At 40.4% G+C, this 23,419-nt stretch overlaps 1 protein-coding gene across 1 annotated transcript; it reads left to right on the top strand.

Annotated features, from left to right (window-relative positions):
* Positions 1–992: 992 nt before the first annotated feature.
* On the top strand, positions 993–20,950 carry LOC138367367 (uncharacterized). Its single transcript, XM_069328864.1, has 2 exons — positions 993–1,758; positions 20,776–20,950. Exons 1-2 carry the CDS (start codon positions 1,269–1,271, stop codon positions 20,934–20,936), a joined length of 651 nt encoding a protein of 216 aa, XP_069184965.1. The 5' UTR covers positions 993–1,268; the 3' UTR covers positions 20,937–20,950.
* Positions 20,951–23,419: the final 2,469 nt, after the last annotated feature.

Consider the following 23,419-nt stretch of genomic DNA (forward strand, 5'->3'; position numbering starts at 1 on the left):
CCTTTAGGTCGCCCCTTGCCCAAGTCAGTGTCTTCCTAGTTATCCTTATCTGCTTCTCCATAAGGAACAGTATCACATGCTGTTTAAAATCTAGAAAAATGCAGTCTAACAGCATCTTTTTGTCCTATCTTGTGTTAGTAAGGTAGACATAGAACTCTTATCAAGATAGTCAAGCACGGTTTTCCCTTGTAACTCCATGCTTCCCTTTGGTCATAAAGGTTACCCCTTCTCTTGGTATTCAACTGGAGAGGACAAAGCTTGTAAGAAAAGAACAGCGCATCTGTGTGTGCATGTGTGTGTGTCTCTTGTGTGGCTAATGTGTGTCTCTCATGTGTAGCTAATATGTGTACTTACCTAGATGTGCTTACCTAGTTGTGCTTACGGGGGTTGAGCTTTGGCGCTTTGGTCGCGCCTCTCTACCGTCAATCTACTGGTGTTCAGGTTCCTGAGCTTTTTGGGCTCTATCATATCTACATTTGAAACTGTGTATGGAGTCAGCCTCCACCACATCACTTCCTAATGCATTCCATTTACTAACTACTCTGACACTGAAAACGTTCTTTCTAACGTCTCTGTGGCTCATTTGGGTACTCAGCTTCCACCTGTGTCCCCTTGTGCGTGTACCTCCCGTGTTAAATAGTCCGTCCTTGTCCACCCTGCCAATTCCCTGAGAATTTTGTATGTGGTGATCATGTCTCCCCGAGCTCTTCTGTCTTCCAGCGACGTAAGGTGCAATTCACGCAGCTTTTCCTCGTAACTCATGTCTCTTAGTTCTGGGACTAGCCTAGTGGCATATCCCTGAACTTTTTCCAGCTTCGTCTTGTGCTTGACAAGGTACGGGCTCCATGCTGGGGCCGCATACTCCAGGATTGGTCTTACATACGTGGTATACAAGGTTCTGAAGGATTCCTTACACAGGTTCCTGAAAGCTGTTCTGATGTTAGTCAGCCTCGCATAAGCCGCAGATGTTTTTTTTATGTGGGCTTCAGGAGACAGGTTTGGCGTGATGTAAACTCCCAGATCTTTCTCTCTGTTCGTTTCGTAAAGGACTTCATCTTCTATTCGGTATCCAATATTTGCCCTCCTATTTCCTCCGCCTAGTTTCATTACCTTACATTTACTTGGGTTGAACTTTAGTAGCCATTTGTTGGACATTTGTTTGTTTTGTAGCGTGTTACGTGTGTGGTGAGTGCTAATGGAGTGTCTCTCTCTCCGTGTGTCTCAGGTGCGGTGGGAGGCCAGCAGAGGGCGAGACAGCGTCGGGACACATGGACCCGGGTGTCGACTACCTCCAGGTCACTGAGACTGCCATGGACGACAGCTTCTTCGGCGACGATGGCGACGGTTGCGTAGATATGTACGACGAGGGACTCACTGGAGGCGGCAGCAAGAGCACGAGAAGAGGCGGAAGAGGAGGAGGAGGAGGAGGTAGAGGAGCGGGGGAAGAGGAAGGGGGCCAAGGAGCGAGCAAGATAAAGACGACGTACATCTTTCCCCCGATGCCACCACACGACTTGCCGGCGCCGCGACGCCAGCGACACCCGACGCTGAAGGAGGCGGCGACGACCATGGGGTCCCTGGCCATCACAGTGTCGTCAGAGTCGCAGGAGTCCAACGTGCCGCCGCTGGCTAGTCCCAACCCTCTACGGAGCTCCAGCATCATCCTGGGGGTGGACGAGCCCAAGCCCAGCTCTCCGGGGGTCACCTTCTCCGACACCCCTTCCATCCTCCCTGACTGTTCCAGGAATGGGAGAGCAGGTGAGCCTCCCTTGAGTGATGCTCTTTTCTCTCCCATCTCTCTCGTCTCTTCCGCTGGTGGGATGCTCCGGCGGCTTGATGTCACATAGGTGGGGTTTAGAGAGCAAGATTGGGGTGTTCATCCGTAGGATCTTAGACTAGAACCAATCTTGTGGGGGATTAGAATGGTTAACTCCTGAGTTCCGGCCAATCACGGACCCTCACTTCCATCCACGTCACATCCATGCTTCCTCCTATTGGCTAAAGGTGGCGTCATCCACCTTCTTGATTAGTCCGTGTTCAGTCGCCATGTTTCTAAAATGGAATTTAGTACCATAATATCGAATACCATATCGAGATTTCGTAACATAAACGACTCAAATTTGATATATTTCTCGATGTAACGTCTGGTTTACCTTGCAAACTAAGAACTATCTGGTTGCGTTTGTAGGGACCCTCGACCTCGAAGAAGACGATATGCAGCATTCGGAGGAGCCTTGTGGGGCACCCGCATACTCTCACATATTGTTTTCTCCTACCACCTCCTATATTTTTTTTATTTTATCAATTTATTTTATTTAAAATGTCATTACACAAAAAGGGTTACAACATTGGTTACATGCAGGGTACAAGGCTACTTGTCACAAGTTGTACAGCTCTTCCAGCTCCTCAGATGGCGGGCAGGAACCATGGATGCAGTGAGCATTTCCTCTCTGGATCGCCACACTAAGGCGCTGAAAGAGAAAACTGGCAGCTCTAGGGTCTCTAGTTGTTTCGATTAGCTTAGACCCCAACTCCTTCAAAAAGCTAGCAGCACTTTTACCCCAGGCACCAAGTGTCTCTGAGGCAATGGGGACAAAATTGTAGTGGTGATCAAGGTCTCTATATTTACGCGACTTGGCTGCTTCCCGGTGATTGGCAGCACCTCCTGCCTGTGCAGCTTCCGAAGTCAACATAGGTGTTGGCTAAAGTTGAAACACAAGTGTAGTCAAACACCAACTGTCTGCCATTCTTCCAGGGGTTCACCGTGATCCCGTCTGGGCGACCGACAGGTTCGTCAGAGTTGCAGGGCATTAGGTAACGAGGTTCTCTCTCTGCTGGACAACCGGCTGTGGTAAGACTCCTCTTAATAATGTTAATGTGGCTTGCATGCCACCCTCCTGTGCTTTGACAGAGCAGGCCATGCCACTGCCTCGTTGCAAATACACCTGTATTTGGTGTGCACTGGGGCAGCAAGGCGGAGAGCAACGGCAATTCGGAGGGCCTGCAGTGTGAAAACGAGTGCCGGTTGCTCACATTGGGGTTGCTAATAGGAAGTAACGTGCATGGGGAGCTGCTACATCTCTAAGTCGAGCAGTCTATAAATTCTCAAGATATGGATCAAGGGAAATTTCCCCTAGATTGGATATATGCAAATGTCACCCCGGCCCCTCATCTTTTAGAAAGACAAAACTTTCAAGAGAAACCACCAACCAATCAAATTATCCTCATGTCATCAAGTTGGTGGAAAACCTCTTTGAGGGTGGGGGGGGGGGGACTCATTCACCATCTCACTGCATAATCATAAACTCAATACAGCGTGGTTGTGTAAACAAATAAAGCCTTCCTAACTAACCTGTTCCCAGTCTCTGAAACGAGGACCAACTCTACAAGCATATAACTCCTGTAGACGTAGGAGTGCACACTGTAGAGATCTTGATAAGGTGCCACATGAAAGACTGACACGGAAATTTCCCGCGCATGGAAAAACAGCAAAATACTAGAATTGATAAGACAATGGTTTAATCAATAAAGCAAAGCAGAGAGAGAGAGAGTCGTCCTAAATTGAAATTAATCTGCCTTCAAAATGTTAAGTACCGCAAAGCATCATCTCTGGGCCAAGTATTTTTGCTCTTTACATCAATTCTCAAGATGAGACTGTAACTAGCACCATCATCAAATTAGTAGATGACGCAAAGATCTATAATAAAGTGGGAAGTGACAGCGACATTGAAATCTTGTAAAGCGCTCAACATGGACTCCGAAAATGGTCAGAAGACTGGCAAATGATTTTCAATATTGGATAATATGATGTCTATCCACAATACGACCATGTAGCAGACTGATGAAGAGAAGGACCTAGGAGAACAAGCTAGGAAGACCTAGGAGAATAAGCTAGGAAGACCTAGGAGAACAAGCTAGGAAGACCTAGGAGAATAAGCTAGGAAGACCTAGGAGAATAAGCTAGGAAGACCTAGGAGAATAAGCTAGGAAGACCTAGGAGAACAAGATAGGAAGACCTAGGAGAACAAGATAGGAAGACCTAGGAGAACAAGCTAGGAAGACCTAGGAGAATAAGCTAGGAAGACCTAGGAGAATAAGCTAGGAAGACCTAGGAGAATAAGCTAGGAAGACCTAGGAGAACAAGCTAGGAAGACCTAGGAAAACAAGCTAGGAAGACCTAGGAGAATAAGCTAGGAAGACCTAGGAGAACAAGCTAGGAAGACCTAGGAGAATAAGCTAGGAAGACCTAGGAGAACAAGCTAGGAAGACCTAGGAGAATAAGCTAGGAAGACCTAGGAGAATAAGCTAGGAAGACCTAGGAGAATAAGCTAGGAAGACCTAGGAGAATAAGCTAGGAAGACCTAGGAGAACAAGCTAGGAAGACCTAGGAGAATAAGCTAGGAAGACCTAGGAGAATAAGCTAGGAAGACCTAGGAGAATAAGCTAGGAAGACCTAGGAGAACAAGCTAGGAAGACCTAGGAGAATAAGCTAGGAAGACCTAGGAGAATAAGCTAGGAAGACCTAGGAGAATAAGCTAGGAAGACCTAGGAGAACAAGCTAGGAAGACCTAGGAGAACAAGCTAGGAAGACCTAGGAGAATAAGCTAGGAAGACCTAGGAGAATAAGCTAGGAAGACCTAGGAGAATAAGCTAGGAAGACCTAGTAAAAGTAGGTGGCATTTCAGCTGTACAAATCCCTGAGTCGCCCTCCCTGTGAACTACAGCACCCATGTAAGCACAGAACTCTCGCCTGAGAAGAACAAATGCCCTGTGTTGACAGCTCCAAGCACAGAGACCAAAATCATCCCAGAACCCTTCCCAGTGCTATATAGTCGTAATGGTCTGGCGCTTTCCCTTCATCATTCCCTCCCTTCTCGATTAGGTAAGGCTTAGTGCACAAATAACAATAGTAGACAAATAATTTTGCCACAGAAACAAAAAACATTAAAATCATAATTTAGTGTACAATGGCCGGCTTATTGCTTGCATATGACTTGCAATTACCAGTAAGCGGACGAAGCAATAAAAACCCATTTTCTTTGGTAGATTTGTGGGAGCTTATTTTCTCTTATGACATCGGGGGAGACTATTCAAAATTACCTCTCGCCCTCTTAATTTGTAAGCTTACAATCTCATTAATGTTTCAAAATATTTATAAAATTATTTGATATATACCAAAGTAAAAATGTATATTACACTAAAATGGGGTATTATACATAAAATAAAGAGGCATTGGCTGAATCAGCGTGTATAGGCCTACGCTTCCAGTACCCTATGACACACGTTAAACATACATATGTATACCGACATATGTATCCCGCTATGTATTGAATATATTAGAACGCGTTCATATCAAGTGCGAAAACATCGGTGGATAAAAACATCGGCTTAAAATTTGTATAACCTATTTTAATAGCTTTCTGAAACTTAGGTGTTTGAATTTGCATATACTGAAATGAATGCAAATTGTTCCATCTCAGTTCAACCTCGAGTTGAACATTGTTTTCTGCAAGACTGATTAAAACATAAAATTAAATGTTTAGCGATTTCGACTTAAATATTATGTGCTGGTTGTTACATGGGGGGGGGGGTTACTGGAGGGGTCCTGTAGCGCAGTGGTCTGCGTCGCCCGCGCACAACCGAGGGCCTCCTGCTTGACATAGACGGGGTGAGAGGTTAAATTTGAGCTTACGGAACAATTAAGTCCCCAGGAGTCAGGCAACTGTTGTGGATGGCATCCTGAAAAAGGTCATTAGTTGACTTTTATTTTGTGGTGGCAGGGCGGGGGACGAATAGACCTAAGTATACAGACTTGCTGTCCCTGACACCAGGAAACTTAAGACAAGAACATGTCTTTGTGTAGGCCTACACCCATTTCTGTAGGGACAGAAATGTTTGAGTACATTTCCTTTCACCTAATGCCTCTGTTCACCTAGCAGTGAATAGGTACTCAGGAGTTAGTCAGTAAGTCGACCTAGGGGAGGGAAGGGGGACCACGATATAAGCCTAACGTATATGACTACACCCTGGCTTCCTGTCCCCCCGACACAACGAATTATAAGGCGTCTAACCCTAGATAGTCAATAAGGCCGCCACGAGGTAAACTTAGGATATAACTAGAAACAATTCCCACCGGGTTTACACTAGCAAGTATACTACACCTCCCAGTACCTCCCCTGTGGGCGTGAGGTTGGGATTGACGCCCATATCAATCCCCATGTCCAAATCCCCCGGGGGATTTATTAAGGCTGAGACATTCACCCACCGACCAACCAGCAGATATATTTCGTCCAGAATATAATTCTCTTCTAAGGTAAACTGTATTCTCAGGGATTTATATATTTTTATATATTTATATATTCTTCGGTTTATATATTCTTCGCGCTCTATTAACATTTAATTACAATTAATATTATTACATTTATTGTATATTATCATCACTATGGTATTTAAAATTTGTTATTAATATATAATTATATGTTCTTATATATCATATACTCACATGTCAAGCACTGAAGGAGTCTTATAGCATTATAAATAGACTCAATTAAATTGTCATTAACAATATTTTTCCATTTCACATTTCATTATTAATCTGTAATTATGAAGTAGAGTAATTTAGCAAATCTGTTAACTTTAATTTCTAACAAATAAGTAAGTTTAGAATTATAAATTATATTCTCAAAGTTTTTATCTACATAATTGTAGTTTACATAAAAAATGGTTAAATTACAAATAATTAAACTTATTGTAAGATATATTTTAAGTTGATATATATTATTTAACACGCAGTAATTGTTGCCATTTCAGAGAAACGGCCAAGTATATTTACTCTGAGTAAGTGTATCGTAAGGCTAGAATAGTTCACCCTCCCGAATGCAGAGAAAACGTTTGTCCCTTCATCATAGAGAACGTGTATATACAATCTTGCTCCATGTAAAAGAGTTTTTGTTTAAATCCTCCGTTTTTAACTATTTTTAAAACCCCTTTTTATTTTAAAATCAATAGGTTAGATGCACATGATTTTAAATTATATCACTGCATATTGTAATAAAATTAATTGTTGTTTTTTTTCGCCTGTTGAACAGTCTGAACAAAATCTTGTTCGCATTGTCTATATGTTCCTTGGATGAACATTTTCTCCTGCTTGACGTTGAAGGTGGACAGCATGTCCTTGGGCCAGATTCACGAAGCAGTTATGCAAGCACCTTGCGAACGTGTACATCTTTCCTCAATCTTTAACGGCTTTGGTTACATTTATTAAACAGTTTACAAGCATGAAAACTTCCCAATCAACTGTTGTTATTGTTATAAAGAGCCTCCAGGTGCTTCGGAGCTCATTGACTCTTTAATAATTGTAAACAAAGCCGCCAAAGATTGAGAAAAGATGTGCAGGTTCGTAAGTGCTTGCGTAACTGCTTCGTGATCTGGCCCCTTGTCAACAAAGTCCACGAATGAGAAACGATTTACACACCAGCCACAACTGATGACGTTCGAACATTTCTCGAATTTTGTTTTGCCGACCACCTCTGTTCGAATCATCAATTCGAACAACAACAAAACCCACCATGATTTTAGCCAGAATACTGAGGCTATTGGGCAGTATTTTTTTTTTCTGGATTGATGGAGGAGGAGGAGGGAGAGAGTATGCAGATAGAGCTTCTAATCAGCCTCGTGTAGATTAATACAGAAGCTATATGCAGCCGAGGAGTCACAATAACGTGGCTGAAGTATGTTGACCAGACCACTCACTAGAAAGTGAAGGGACGACGACGTTTCGGTCCGTCCTGGACCATTCACAATAGACTCGAGAATGGTCCAGAAACGTCGTCGTCCCTTCACCTTCTAGTGTGTGGAGCTAGACCAGTCATTTTACTACTCTTGGCACCACCAGAGAGTGCCAGCGGTTATCACTTGGATATATTAAGGATAACAAAAGTTATTGTTAAAACCATTTAAGACACATTTTAGCTTTTTTCGTCAAGTACTAAAATTTGTTTAATTAACGTGATGGGAGAGAAGAAATGGGCGCCAATTAGTGTTGTTTCTAGCCGTAGGCTGCGTGAGTCCTGGCCGGCACTGCAGGGCACGATCTGATTGGCTTGTAGCTACTATGATTAACTCTGATTGGCTTGTAGCCACTATGATTAACTCTGATTGGCTTGTAGCCACTATGATTAACTCTGATTGGCTTGTATCCGCCAAAAGATATGCTGATTACCTCTGATTGGCTTGTATCCACTTTGAAAGAGTCTAATGAGTTTTGATTGGCGTACCTATCACCGTATATACTGATTGGTTGGTGCTTGACCAGATGTTATGGGCCTCTTAATGCAACTCTCATACGACTGACTTATCTTTCTATAGTGAACCCTAAACTAATCCCGTCCTCGCGTCTTTGATAATTAAGAGCTTAAAGCTCGATGAGTTAGCATCAATGAGCTCCTTATCTCCCCCGAGCTCTTAATAGAGTAGACTGTAAACCTGGATGTCAGGATTCACTTACGATATGTTTACATCTTACCTTGATCTTAACGATTTGCTCGGAATCGTAAACAGTTTACGATCTTGTAAGAGCTGGGAGGTCGTCTTTAATCCAAGGGGGTGTTATTGTCGACGACCTCGTGGCGATTCGTAGCTGGTACGCTTAGTAAATACCGACTTAAGTGGTCATGATGGGGGTAAGAGGTAGAAAAAAGTCTCGTAAGCTCAGTTAATACTGGACTGGTCTGTTGTTATTTCATTGTTTCTTGATGTGAATTTCCACAGTCGTTTTCCAATCGAAACGATTGGAAAAATTATTAAATTATTATTAAATTATTAAATATTTCTAAAAGATAATGTTTTTGCATGCGTTATATATATATTCTATTTTTAGTTACACACAGAGATCACACTAACGTGATGCATCAAATGAACAAATCCACAAGGGCCGTGACGAGGATTCGAACCTGCGTCCGGGAGCATCCCAGACACTGCCTTAACCATGTCGTAGCTCAGTCGATTATGGCAGTGTCTGGGATGCTCCCGGACGCAGGTTCGAATCCTCGTCACGGCCCTTGTGGATTTGTTCTATTTTTAGTTGTTCAGTGAATGTTGTTATCTGCATTATATAGAAGGCACTTAGACTGAATGAGGCACAGTACAAGGAGCACCTGTTGGTGGTGGTAGGTGGCATGCTATAGTTACCTGTGGTACACTTATATGTAAGAAATCTATCTTTATCAGCTAATAAAATAATTACGAAATTTATTAAAACATTTGTATATATATATATATATATATATATATATATATATATATATATATATATATATATATATATATATATATATATATATATATAACTTAAAATCAATTAATTTTAAGCTATTAATAATTGGATTTCCTTTCTTCATCAAAGGCTTTGGGAGACCTCACTATAGTAAGTAAAATTATTGTTTTAAAGTTATTAAATCATTAATAATGGTAATTTGCATAAAATTAGCGGAGGTTGAGACCACAGAACGACCTCCAAAAAGCTCGACATTGGCCAATGAGAGTCATGTACTGTGTCTCATTAAAGCATGAAAGGAGAGAATTACAGGTATTAATCAGGATTCATTAATCCTATGCAATTTATCCCGCTACGTGAGCGTATTTAAGTGGTAGACCTTGCAACCCATTCTCAGGATGTTCAGGCTGGTTCAAGCTGCTGGTCGCCAACCTATCCCCAGGCCAAGCTTATCTGAGCTGCTGCAGGTAGACCAACCTATCCCCAGGCCAAGCTTATCTGAGCTGCTGCAGGTAGACCAACCCATCCCCAGGCCAAGCTTATCTGAGCTGCTGCAAGTAGACCAACCTATCCCCAGGCCAAGCTTATCTGAGCTGCTGCAGGTAGACCAACCCATCCCCAGGCCAAGCTTATCTGAGCTGCTGCAGGTAGACCAACCTATCCCCAGTCCAAGCTTATCTGAGCTGCTGCAGGTAGACCAACCTATCCCCAGTCCAAGCTTATCTGAGCTGCTGCAGGTAGACCAACCTATCCCCAGTCCAAGCTTATCTGAGCTGCTGCAGGTAGACCAACCTATCCCCAGGCCAAGCTTATCTGAGCTGCTGCAGGTAGACCAACCTATCCCCAGGCCAAGCTTATCTGAGCTGCTGCAGGTAGTCAACCTATCCCCAGGCCAAGCTTATCTGAGCTGCTGCAGGTAGTCAACCTATCCCTAGGCCAAGCTTATCTGAGCTGCTGCAGATACTCCAACCTATCCCCAAGCTCATCATAGCTACAGCGTTCCCTAAATAAGGGGGTTAAGCATCCCCTCAACCCCCTTATTTAAGGGGAGGAACGACATATACTTGGAGGAGTATACCCCCTTCAGGGTATACTCTAAGGTGCAGGCTGCCCTCCTCAGACTGTGCACATGTAAGCAGCTTGGAGGAGCATTGCCTGAGGATGGGTTGAAGATATCTTGTTTCCTATTATAATAAGTAACGAAGATTGTAAGCCTTCACTAATTAGCTGTTGTTGACACTGGCGTCCTTTGTTTAGCTTTTGTCTAAGGTTGTGTTCTGATCCCTCTCTCCCCTCTCCCCTCTCCCCTCTCCCCTCTCCCTCTCTCCCCTCTCCCCTCTCCCTCTCTCCCCTCTCCCCTCTCCCCTCTCCCTCTCTCCCCTCTCCCCTCTCCCTCTCTCCCCTCTCCCTCTCTCCCTCTCTCCCTCTCCCCTCTCCCCTCTCCCTGTCTCCCCTCTCTCCCTCTCCCTCTCTCCCCTCTCCCCTCTCCCTGCCTCAGTGTAACACCTCACACACTATACTTGAATATCTGGATTCAAATTATATACATATATATATATATATATATATATATATATATATATATATATATATATATATATATATATATATATATATATATATATAACTATCCGAGTGCCGGCGGTGGGGTGGTTCAAATAGCCTCGGCTATCACCTCATTATGTCCGGTCGTGATGGTCAAGTGGATTAAGGCGTCTTGTACATACCAGTTGCGTTGCTTCTGGGAGTATGGGTTCGAGTCACTTCTGGGGTGTGAGTTTTCAGTTGCATATTGTCCTGGGGACCATTCAGGCTTGTTCGCATATATATATATATATATATATATATATATATATATATATATATATATATATATATATATATGTATATTATTAAATATGACCGAAAAAGTAAGATTAATAATTCTAACACGAATTTTCTCTATCTTTCTTATGTTTCTTTTCACTGTTGATGGTAATTCAAAGATCAATTCTCCAAAATTCATTTTTATTTCTAGTCTGACGCGACACTTGAGCGCGTTTCGTAAAACTTATTACATTTTCAAAGACTTTAATTTACAAACACACAACTGAAACTGAATAGAGCTTACATATCTTCGAGGTTTATATCTACATTTGGGTGAGGTGGATGAGGTGAAAAACGAACTTTCAACAATGGGTATTAAATTCCAACACAAGACAGAACACGAAACAATGGGTATTGAATGGAAGTAATTGTAGAAAGCCTATTGGTCCATATTTCTTGATGCTTCTATATTGGAGCGGAGTCTTGAAGTGGGTAGAATAAAGTTGTGCATTAATTGGTTGTTGATTGCTGGTGTTGACTACACATCACTACACATCAAGAAGTCAACACCAGCAATCAACAGCCAATTAATGCACAACTCTATTCTACCCACTTCAAGACTCCGCTCCAGTATAGAAAAATCAAGAAATATGGACCAATAGGCTTTCTACAATTACTTCCATTCAATACCCATTGTTTCGTGTTCTGTCTTGTGTTTGAATTTAATACCCATTCAATACCCATTGTTTCGAGTTCTGTCTTGTGTTGGAATTTAATACCCATTGAATACCCATTGTTGAAAGTTCGTTTTTCACCTCATCCACCTCACCCAAATGTAGATATAAACCTCGAAGATATGTAAGCTCTATTCAGTTTCAGTTGTGTGTTTGTAAACTAAAGTCTTTGAAAATGTAATAAGTTTTACGAAACGCGCTCAAGTGTCGCGTCAGACTAGAAATAAAAATGAATTTTGGAGAATTGATCTTTGAATTACCATCAACAGTGAAAAGAAACATAAGAAAGATAGAGAAAATTCGTGTTAGAATTATTAATCTTACTTTTTCGGTCATATTTAATAATATATGTCTACAGGAAAGACTGCTACCAAAATATACTAATATATATATATATGTATATATATATATATATATATATATATATATATATATATATATATATATATATATATATATATATATATATATATATATATATATGTATGTATATATATATATATATATATATATATATATATATATATATATATATATATATATATATATATATATATATATATATATATATATATATATATATATATATATGTCGTACCTAGTAGCCAGAACGCACTTCTCAGCCTACTATGCATGGCCCGATTTGCCTAATAAGCCAAGTTTTCATGAATTAATTGTTTTTCGACTACCTAACCTACCTAACCTAACCTAACCTAACTTTTTCGGCTACCTAACCTAACCTAACCTATAAAGATAGGTTAGGTTAGGTTAGGTAGGGTTGGTTAGGTTCGGTCATTTATCTACGTTAATTTTAACTCTAATAAAATAAAATTGACCTCATACATAATGAAATGGGTAGCTTTATCATTTCATAAGAAAAAAATTTGAGAAAATATAATAATTCAGGAAAACTTGGCTTATTAGGCAAATCGAGCCTTGCATAGTAGGCTGAGAAGTGCGTTCTGGCTACTAGGTACGACATATATATGTATATATATATATATATATATATATATATATATATATATATATATATATATATATATATATATATATATATATATATATATATATATGTCGTACCTAGTAGCCAGAACGCACTTCTCAGCCTACTATGCAAGGCCCGATTTGCCTAATAAGCCAAGTTTTCATGAATTAATATATTTTCTCTAATTTTTTTCTTATGAAATGATAAAGCTACCCATTTCATTATGTATGAGGTTAATTTTTTTTATTGGAGTTAAAATTAACGTAGATATATGACCAAACCTAACCAACCCTACCTAACCTAACCTATCTTTATAGGTTAGGTTAGGTTAGGTGGCCGAAAAAGTTAGGTTAGGTTAGGTTAGGTAGGTTAAGTAGTCGAAAAACAATTAATTCATGAAAACTTGGCTTATTAGGCAAATCGGGCCTTGCATAGTAGGCTGAGAAGTGCGTTCTGGCTACTAGGTACGACATATATATGTATATATATATATATATATATATATATATATATATATGTATATATATATATATATATATATATATATTAGTATATTTTGGTAGCAGTCTTTCCTGTAGACATATTTTATTAAATATGACCGAAAAAGTAAGATTAATAATTCTAACACGAATTTTCTCAATCTTTCGTACATTATGCTTCACTGTTGGAGGTAAATCAAAAATCACTTCTCCAAAATTCATTTTTATTTCTAGTCTGACGCGACACGGGCGCGTTTCGTAAAACTTATTACATTTTCAAAGACTTCACAAATACACAACTGATTAGAACTTGCGTTTCCCTGATTTTATATCTACATTTGAGTGAGGTGGGAAGGGTGATGTGGCATTACATTTGAGTAAGGTGGGAAGGATGATGTGGCATTAGAGGATATTAATAGGGTATTAAAAGTATCAACACAAGACAGAACACGAAACAATGGATATTGAATAGAAGTGTTTGTAGAAAGCCTATTGGTCCATATTTCTTGATGCTTCTATATTGGAGCGGAGTCTTGAGGTGGGTAGAATATAGTTGTGCAATAATTGGCTGTTGATTGCTGGTGTTGACTTCTTGATGTGTAGTGCCTCGCAAACGTCTAGCCGCCTGCTATCGCTGTATCTATCGATGATTTCTGTGTTGTTTACTAGGATTTCTCTGGCGATGGTTTGGTTATGGGAAGAGATTATATGTTCCTTAATGGAGCCCTGTTGTTTATGCATCGTTAAACGCCTAGAAAGAGATGTTGTTGTCTTGCCTATATACTGGGTTTTTTGGAGCTTACAGTCCCCAAGTGGGCATTTGAAGGCATAGACGACGTTAGTCTCTTTTAAAGCGTTCTGTTTCGTGTCTGGAGAGTTTCTCATGAGTAGGCTGGCCGTTTTTCTGGTTTTATAGTAAATCGTCAGTTGTATCCTCTGATTTTTGTCTGTAGGGATAACGTTTCTATTAACAATATCTTTCAGGACCCTTTCCTCTGTTTTATGAGCTGTGGAAAAGAAGTTCCTGTAAAATAGTCTAATAGGGGGTATAGGTGTTGTGTTAGTTGTCTCTTCGGAGGTTGCATGGCTTTTCACTTTCCTTCTTATGATGTCTTCGATGAAACCATTGGAGAAGCCGTTATTGACTAGAACCTGCCTTACCCTACAGAGTTCTTCGTCGACTTGCTTCCATTCTGAGCTGTGGCTGAGAGCACGGTCGACGTATGCGTTAACAATAACGATTAACGATGCATAAACAACAGGGCTCCATTAAGGAACATATAATCTCTTCCCATAACCAAACCATCGCCAGAGAAATCCTAGTAAACAACACAGAAATCATCGATAGATACAGCGATAGCAGGCGGCTAGACGTTTGCGAGGCACTACACATCAAGAAGTCAACACCAGCAATCAACAGCCAATTATTGCACAACTATATTCTACCCACCTCAAGACTCCGCTCCAATATAGAAGCATCAAGAAATATGGACCAATAGGCTTTCTACAAACACTTCTATTCAATATCCATTGTTTCGTGTTCTGTCTTGTGTTGATACTTTTAATACCCTATTAATATCCTCTAATGCCACATCATCCTTCCCACCTTACTCAAATGTAATGCCACATCACCCTTCCCACCTCACTCAAATGTAGATATAAAATCAGGGAAACGCAAGTTCTAATCAGTTGTGTATTTGTGAAGTCTTTGAAAATGTAATAAGTTTTACGAAACGCGCCCGTGTCGCGTCAGACTAGAAATAAAAATGAATTTTGGAGAAGTGATTTTTGATTTACCTCCAACAGTGAAGCATAATGTACGAAAGATTGAGAAAATTCGTGTTAGAATTATTAATCTTACTTTTTCGGTCATATTTAATAAAATATATATATATATATATATATATATATATATATATATATATATATATATATATATATATATAATCGATTATATATATAATCGGGCCTTGCATAGTAGGCTGAGAAGTGCGTTCTGGCTACTAGGTACGACATATATATGTATATATATATATATATATGTATATATATATATATATATATATATATATATATATATATATATATATATATATATATATATATATATGTCGTACCTAGTAGCCAGAACGCACTTCTCAGCCTACTATGCAAGGCCCGATTTGCCTAATAAGCCAAGTTTTCATGAATTAATTGTTTTTCGACTACCTAACCTACCTAACCTAACCTAACCTAACTTTTTCGGCTACCTAACCAAACCTAACCTATAAAGATAGGTTAGGTTAGGTTAGGTAGGGTTGGTTAGGTTCGGTCATATATCTACGTTAATTTTAACTCCAATAAAAAAAAATTGACCTCATACATAATGAAATGGCTAGCTTTATCATTTCATAAGAAAAAAATTAGAAAAAATATATTAATTCAGGAAAACTTGGCTTATTAGGCAAATCGGGCCATGCATAGTAGGCCAAAAATTGAGTTCTGGCTACTAGGTACGACATATATATATATATATATATATATATATATATAATGTCGTGCCTAGTAGCCAGAACGCACTTCTCGGCCTACTATGCAAGGTCCGATTTGCATAATAGGCCGAGTGATTTTCTTTATTTTCAATAAATTGTTTCCTATTGGTTTATTTTAAGTATTATTATTATATTATATTAGGATCATAAATTATTGATTTAGGTTAGGTTAGGTTAGGTAGTGCTGGTTAGGTTCGGTCATATATCTTCGTTAATTTTAACTCAAATTTTTTAAAAAATTAGCTCATACATAATGAAATGAATAGTTTTATCATTTCATCAGAAAAAAATGAGAAATATATTGAAATTCTGGAAAAGTTGGCTTATTAGGCAAATCGAGCCTTGCATAGTAGGCCGAGAAGTGCGTTCTGGTTACTAGGTACGACATATATATATATATATATATATATATATATATATATATATATATATATATATATATAATGTATGTATGTATATGTAATCGTTGTTTTAATGCAAGTTCAAGGTCTCACAACTCCTCTTTGTGGTGGTTCAGTTCAAGTTCGAAGCCTCACGCAACTCCCGTTTTCTATATAATTCCTCATAAACACAAACAATATTTGCTTGAGAGCACTGCGTATTTTTTTTTGTTTATAAACTTTTAAAAGCCGGAACTTGAAAGTTTGGTTCCTAAAGAGAACTTTTATTGTTTAGTGGCGGTTGACCGCTTTTGCGTTTCACACGAATATTCTCTCGATGGATTCGCATTTTCTGTGAACTTTAGCAACAATTCGTTGATATAAGCGCATCATCCCTAATCCGCTAAGAAAGCTGCGTTTTGAAAACCATATGAGGAAAATAGATCATATTTTTTCTTAGACGTTTCGTTACTGTTTTGAAGAGCTCTAACTTCTATGTTGACCAGACCACACACACTAGAAGGTGATGGGACGCTGACGACGTTTCGGTCCGTCCTGGACCATTCTCAAGTCGATTGTTGACTTGAAGCTGAAGGGTTTACTTCAGCCACGTTATTGTGACTCCTTGTCTGCATATCTCTAACATGTATCTCTCAAGATAGATGTTATAACAGCGAGCATCTATCTCGTATCGACTTGAGAATGGTCCAGGACGGACCGAATCATCGTCGTCCCTTCACTTTCTAGTGTGTGGTCTGGTCAACATACTTTAGTAACGTTATTGTGACTCATCGTCTGCATCTATCTCTAAACCTAAGGTTTCAGCTTTTTTTTTAATATTTCAGAATGAAAACTCAGTTTTATTACTTTTTAGTGTGCAATAATCCTATGAACTATATAGTACGAGTGAGATATTTTGATCCACTTTATTAAAAAAAAAATTCAAATGTTTATTCAGGTAAAGTAGATACATAGAAGGGGTGATACAAAAATTGATAGATTTATAGACAGAGCTAGTACATACAATGCCTATAGCCACTATTACGCAAAGCGTTTCGGGCAGGAAAACCCGATTTATGGTTCATGCAACAACCTGTCCTCACGCTAGCTAGGCTTGTTAAAGCAGCGGCCCTCCCCCACAAGACGCATTCATAAATGTTTACTTATTGTGCATTAAAAATAAGTTGGTTCTCATATGTAAATTAATATTATTATTAAAGTTGAAGTAAAGTTAGGCGTATAAGTTAGGTGTTTAGGTTCTGATGATAATTGTTTGTATTTGAAGTACGTGAGTAAAGAGTTGTGGTTCGAACAGAGGTGGTCAGGCAACCCGTCCTCGACTCAAGTCCATTACATCCAGCGGTCGACCCCACAGACACATTCATAATCTTTTACATGCTGTTCACTCAAAACGGGAAGTTTCTCAAATATAAATTAATATTATAATTTATTAGCATATTGTGCATATATAGGCATAGGTTAGGTAAGGTGTTTAGGTTCTGTTGGCGATTATTTGTATTTGTAGTACGTGGGTGAAGCATTTACAGCGTTGTGGTTCGAACAAAATTTGTCAGTGAAGCACTTGTTGCGACAGCCCGTCCTCCAAACGAAGATCCAAAAGTGATTCCATGCACCCGCCACACTCCCTGTTTATGAATGAAAAGCGGTTTACACACGACTCACAACTGAATTCGTTCGAACACTTCCGGAACTGGCGACAGTTGTTCGAACCACAACGCTGTAAATGCTTCACCCACGTACTACAAATACAAATAATCGCCAACAGAACCTAAACACCTGACCTAACCTAACCTATGCCTATATATGCACAATATGCTAATAAATTATAATATTAATTTATAATTGAGAAAATTCCCGTTTTGAATAAACAGCATGTAAAAATGTATGAATGCGTCAGTGGGGTCGACTGCTGGATGGAATGGACTTGAGTCGAGAACGGATTGTTTGTAAACCATTTTTCACTCATAAACAATGGGTCTGATCGCTGGATTCACGAGCTTTTGGACATTGTTGATGAGGACGGTCTGTATGCTGCTCGTCCTCATCAACACATGCCAAATACTCATGAATCCAGCCAGTAAGCACCTTTTTTTAGAAATAATAAAAAAATACCTTACACGTGATTCACAACTGATTAAGTTGGACATTTTATTAAATAGTACTTCGGTCCTCTGCTGTGTTAGAATCACAACTGTCTTAATACTTCCATCGCGTACTTCGTTCACGTTCAGGCGGTCGGCCGCCGCTTGAACGAGCTCAGCCTTAGAATGAGTTGCTGGTATAACACACATTGTGTACGTATTATTCACGGCGGTGGATATAGTTATTCGATTGGCGTCATCTTAAGGAATTATAGTTCATGGTGATAACTAATTAAGTTTAGGATAACTTAGCCCGTTCTAATTAAAAGACTTAAGACTTAGTTACGTCAGTACTGTAGCTCTTCCGTGTATTGACAAAACAAATAATATGTTACAAATAAGCTAAAACAAATTATGTAATTGCTTTTACTCCCACTTTTCTCTTAAGATGTCCAAATAAGTCTTAAGATGTCTATACAAATAAGCCAAGTTAGGTAAAGCTCAGCCAAGCTGAGATAACGACAACCGCTTGACTTAATTATCAGAAAATTTATAATTCGCTATCCGAATAAATCTGCACTTACCTAAATTTTCATATATGATGGACGGCTTCAGACCTAAACTAATTTAAAGCCAGTCCCACAATCGTTGGGCATCGCTGAGGTATGTATATTGTGACGGTAAAGTGTTGGAGTGCTCATGTTCGGCTGTTTCAATAGCTGGGGGCAAGGCCTCGTCACATTACAGAAAAAAAAGAAGATCGTTTGCCCGTTTGTCTGTGGTAAGGTAATGGGAAGACACACAAAACACAAAGTATAAACAATGAAATTTTAATTACTCTAGACAACAAGATATGAATAAAGACAATCTATTGTCTTACGTAAAATTCAAAACAAGTCAATAAACAAAACAACATGAATAATTAAAGGCTGTGAAATTTACTCTAAGACAAAATAAAGTGCAAGTAATAGTAATGATATAAATCAAATCAGGTGCTGAGAATACTGGCTTTAAGCTGCCACCTCCCTTAGTACACGACAGCCAGAGCTTTGTCTACTAGAGAGAGATGTCAACTCCAAAGAGCACAGAGATATTCTGAGGAGTACGGCGTGTGCTGGCCCAGACGTCGACTCAGGTAGTGGCCTGAGTGCAGGTGCGGCGACACACCAGCCAATCAGGAACAGGCAGGCGGAGAATGAGTAGTTTGCTGGTTTGACGGCGGGCTGGAGCCGGTGTGTCTGGTGGTGCAAGGTATGCTTTGCTTCCTGGGCAAAACGTTTGGCGATACTGGTGGACGTATCTTCAATATAGTATCTTGTACTTGAATGACGTAAATGTTGTAGGGAAGAGCAGGCTCAATCTCTCTTGAAAGAGATTATCGTCACATTATGTATGTAGACACGCTATGTATATACGACTTTTTTTAGTTGCCAAGTTGTTGTTCAAATTAATAAGGGTTTTGTAGAGGTTGGATATTGAACTATATGGGATATCCGGCTTTGTCCGGGTCTCTCTTTCCCTTATATTCCCTTCTCTCACTTTCTTCCCTTCTACCTCCAGTCTCTCCTAAGAGCCCTCTTTCATCTCTCTTCCCTTATCCCTCCTCTCTTCTCCCTCTCTTTCACCTTTCCAATATCCTCCTCTCCTTCCCTCCCGCTCAGAAAATGTAATATTACGAAGGACAGAAAGACTGATACAATTGAACAGAAAACCCCTCCGCTGAGGCGAGACTTGGTGCAACTCTCTGAGGGTCGCTATACATGTCCATATTTTTTAAACGGAGGCACTGAGGCCGACCCCTGACTGGTTATGACACCAGTCAGGGTCGGGTGTCATACTGACTGGCTATGACACATACACCCATGTGTCATATTGAACAGTTAGGAGAGGCTTTCCCCCAAGCGTTTGGTCTACTGTCAACAGACATTCTGTATAGAAAATATAGATATACCCAGATATGTATGAGTTCTGGCAATCGAATATAAGATATTTAAGGAAGTTAAACTTAGAAAGGAAAGCGCGTACACATATACTCACCCTCCCCCCCCCTATACATATACACATACACTTGCCACGGCACCTTAAGTCGTTGACGGTCATCTGAAGCCTCCGGAGGCTGTAGTGGTAATTCTGGAGCTCATCTCGTTGTACTGGAACAAAAGATGCCGCGTCAGGCGACGTAAGTCCTTCCAAAATACTATCATTTCAATTATTTATCCCAAGACAAATAGTATTAAATGTTTTAAAAGCGCTATTAACTCATCTTTATAGTCTTTTCGACGGCATGATGGCGGAGATTCTGTACCGTCTCCAGTATGATATTACTTTTCAGTGTGAACATTGTGCGGTTTAGGTGAGTCGTGGTGTTCTGCTTATAGAAAGCTTTTGTGTATTGGTTAAGTATGTCAGCTGTTGAGGTATTATGAGGATGGTTGTGTAGAGAAGGTTGTGGTTGACGAGGTGGTGGTTGTGGTGTTGCAGGTGGCCTGGTGTCGTCGGTGATGGACGCCCGCACCGTATGGGAGGCCAGATACGTTATGAAGGAACGCAAGTCCGTCAAGACCACCTTCCAAGGCCGCGTCTACAACTTCCTCGAGCGACCCACCGGCTGGAAGTGCTTCCTCTACCACTTCTCAGTGTGAGTACCCACATTATACTGTCCACTTTACGTCTTCCTTCCCTGCGTTCTGCTTCACAATGTGACTCCCAACGTCTCCTGTCGTCTAGTGATACGACCATCCCAGCGGACTACCAGTCATGTCGTTCACGCCGGCGCTAAGTTTGACTAAAACCTTTTTTCTATCTTCTTTTGTCTTTTTTCAGTACTTATTTCTCAAATTATGTGCATGATATCCACATAAGTGTATCTCTAGTCCTCCTGATGTGCAGCTGTTCGTAACAACCCCGGGTAATTATCTATGTGAAGAGTGTTACTGTCGTTGAACAACAACTGAACTTGTAGAGACCTTGGCTCCTGAAGTTCAGTCTCTTGGTAAGGTAGTCGGCCGGTCCATTCGTTGGAAGCATCTTATGCAGTTCCTCACCTTTGTAAAGTCGTAACCGGGTTTTTGTATTTTGATGTATCGTGTATGTGTTAACTTACTTATCTCTTCATTTCTTTAAGGTCATATGGAAAAAAGAAAGTAAACAGATTTAAGTCTCAATCAAAGTCTCAGATTTAAGACCATTCTCAAGTCACAATCGACTTGAGAATGGTCCAGGACGGACAGAAACGTCGTCGTCCCATCACTTTCCAGTATGTGGTCTGGTCGCCTTAAACAGATTTAATTTTAAAATCCTATTATCTATCTGTCATAGATTTACTGTTTACAAAATTAGAGTTTTTGAGTAGGTAAAATATATATCTCCGCCATTTTTTGAAAGTTCGAGCGAGAGTGTTCCAAGTCAACTTTCCAAGTGACGTAACTGTTCAGAAAATCTATCGTTTGATTAAATAACATGTCAAGGAGTTGATTTGTGTGTGTACCGCTGTTGTAGTGGAGGTGACTGCCAGGTCACTGGTGGTTGTTGTCCTGTTGTGGTTAGTAAGATGTAATTATTGGTCATGTTATTATCTGGTCCTTGTTATTGTCTTAATGGGCGGGAATGATTACTCGGAACCCTCCCTTCCACACACACACACACACACACACACACACACACACACACACACACACACACACACATCTGGGAGAGGAAATTCTTCAGGAGTCAGAGAAGGAAAAAGACTTGGGGGTTGATATCACGCCAGACCTGTCTCCTGCAGCACATATCAAGCGGATAACATCAGCGGCATATGCCAGGCTGGCCAACATACGAACGGCATTCAGAAACTTGTGTAAAGAATCATTCAGAACTTTGTATACCACATATGTCAGGCCAATCCTGGAGTATGCAGCCCCAGCATGGAGTCCATATCTAGTCAAGGATAAGACTAAACTGGAAAAGGTTCAAAGGTTTGCCACCAGACTAGTACCCGAGCTGAGAGGTATGAGCTACGAGGAGAGACTACGGGAATTAAACCTCACTTCGCTGGAAGACAGAAGAGTTAGGGGGGACATGATCACCACATTCAAGATTCTGAAGGGGATTGATAGGGTAGATAAAGACAGTCTATTTAACACAAGGGGAACACGCACAAGGGGACACAGGTGGAAACTGAGTGCCCAAATGAGCCACAGAGATATTAGAAAGAACTTTTTTAGTGTCAGAGTGGTTGACAAATGGAATGCATTAGGAAGTGATGTGGTGGAGGCTGACTCCATACACAGTTTCAAGTGTAGATATGACAGAGCCCGATAGGCTCATGAATCTGTACACCTGTTGATTGACGGTTGAGAGGCGGGACCAAAGAGCTAGAGCTCAACCCCCGCAAACACAACTAGGTGAGTACAACTAGGTGAGTACACACACACACACACACACACACACACAAGAAGACCTGGACAAGCTGCAGGAATGGACGAACAAATGGCTGTTAGAGTTTAACCCAAGCAAATGTAATTTAATGAAGATAGGGGTAGGAAGCACGAGACCAGATACAAGGTATAATTTGGGGGATGAAATACTTCAAGAGTCAGAGAGAGAGAAAGACCTGGGGGTTGACATCATGCCAGACCTGTCCTCTGAAGCTCATATCAAGAGGATAACATCAGCAGCATATGCCAGGTTGGCTAACATAAGAACGGCCTTTAGAAACTTGTGTAAAGAATCTTTCAGAACTTTGTATACCAGATATGTCAGACCAATCCTGGAGTATGCAGCCCCAGCATGGAGTCCATATCTAGTCAAGGATAAGACTAAACTGGAAAAGGTTCAAAGGTTTGCCACCAGACTAGTACCCGAGCTGAGAGGTATGAGCTACGAGGAGAGACTACGGGAATTAAACCTCACTTCGCTGGAAGACAGAAGAGTTAGGGGGGGGCATGATCACCATGTTCAAGATTCTGAAGGGAATTGATAGGGTAGATAAAGACAGTCTATTTAACACAAGGGGAACACGCACAAGGGGACACAGGTGGAAACTGAGTGCCCAAATGAGCCACAGAGATATTAGAAAGCACTTTTTTAGTGTCAGAGTGGTTGACAAATGGAATGCATTAGGAAGTGATGTGGTGGAGGCTGA

This window comes from Procambarus clarkii, chromosome 22 (assembly GCF_040958095.1).
Source record: "Procambarus clarkii isolate CNS0578487 chromosome 22, FALCON_Pclarkii_2.0, whole genome shotgun sequence".
NCBI classification, from domain to species: domain Eukaryota; kingdom Metazoa; phylum Arthropoda; class Malacostraca; order Decapoda; family Cambaridae; genus Procambarus; species Procambarus clarkii.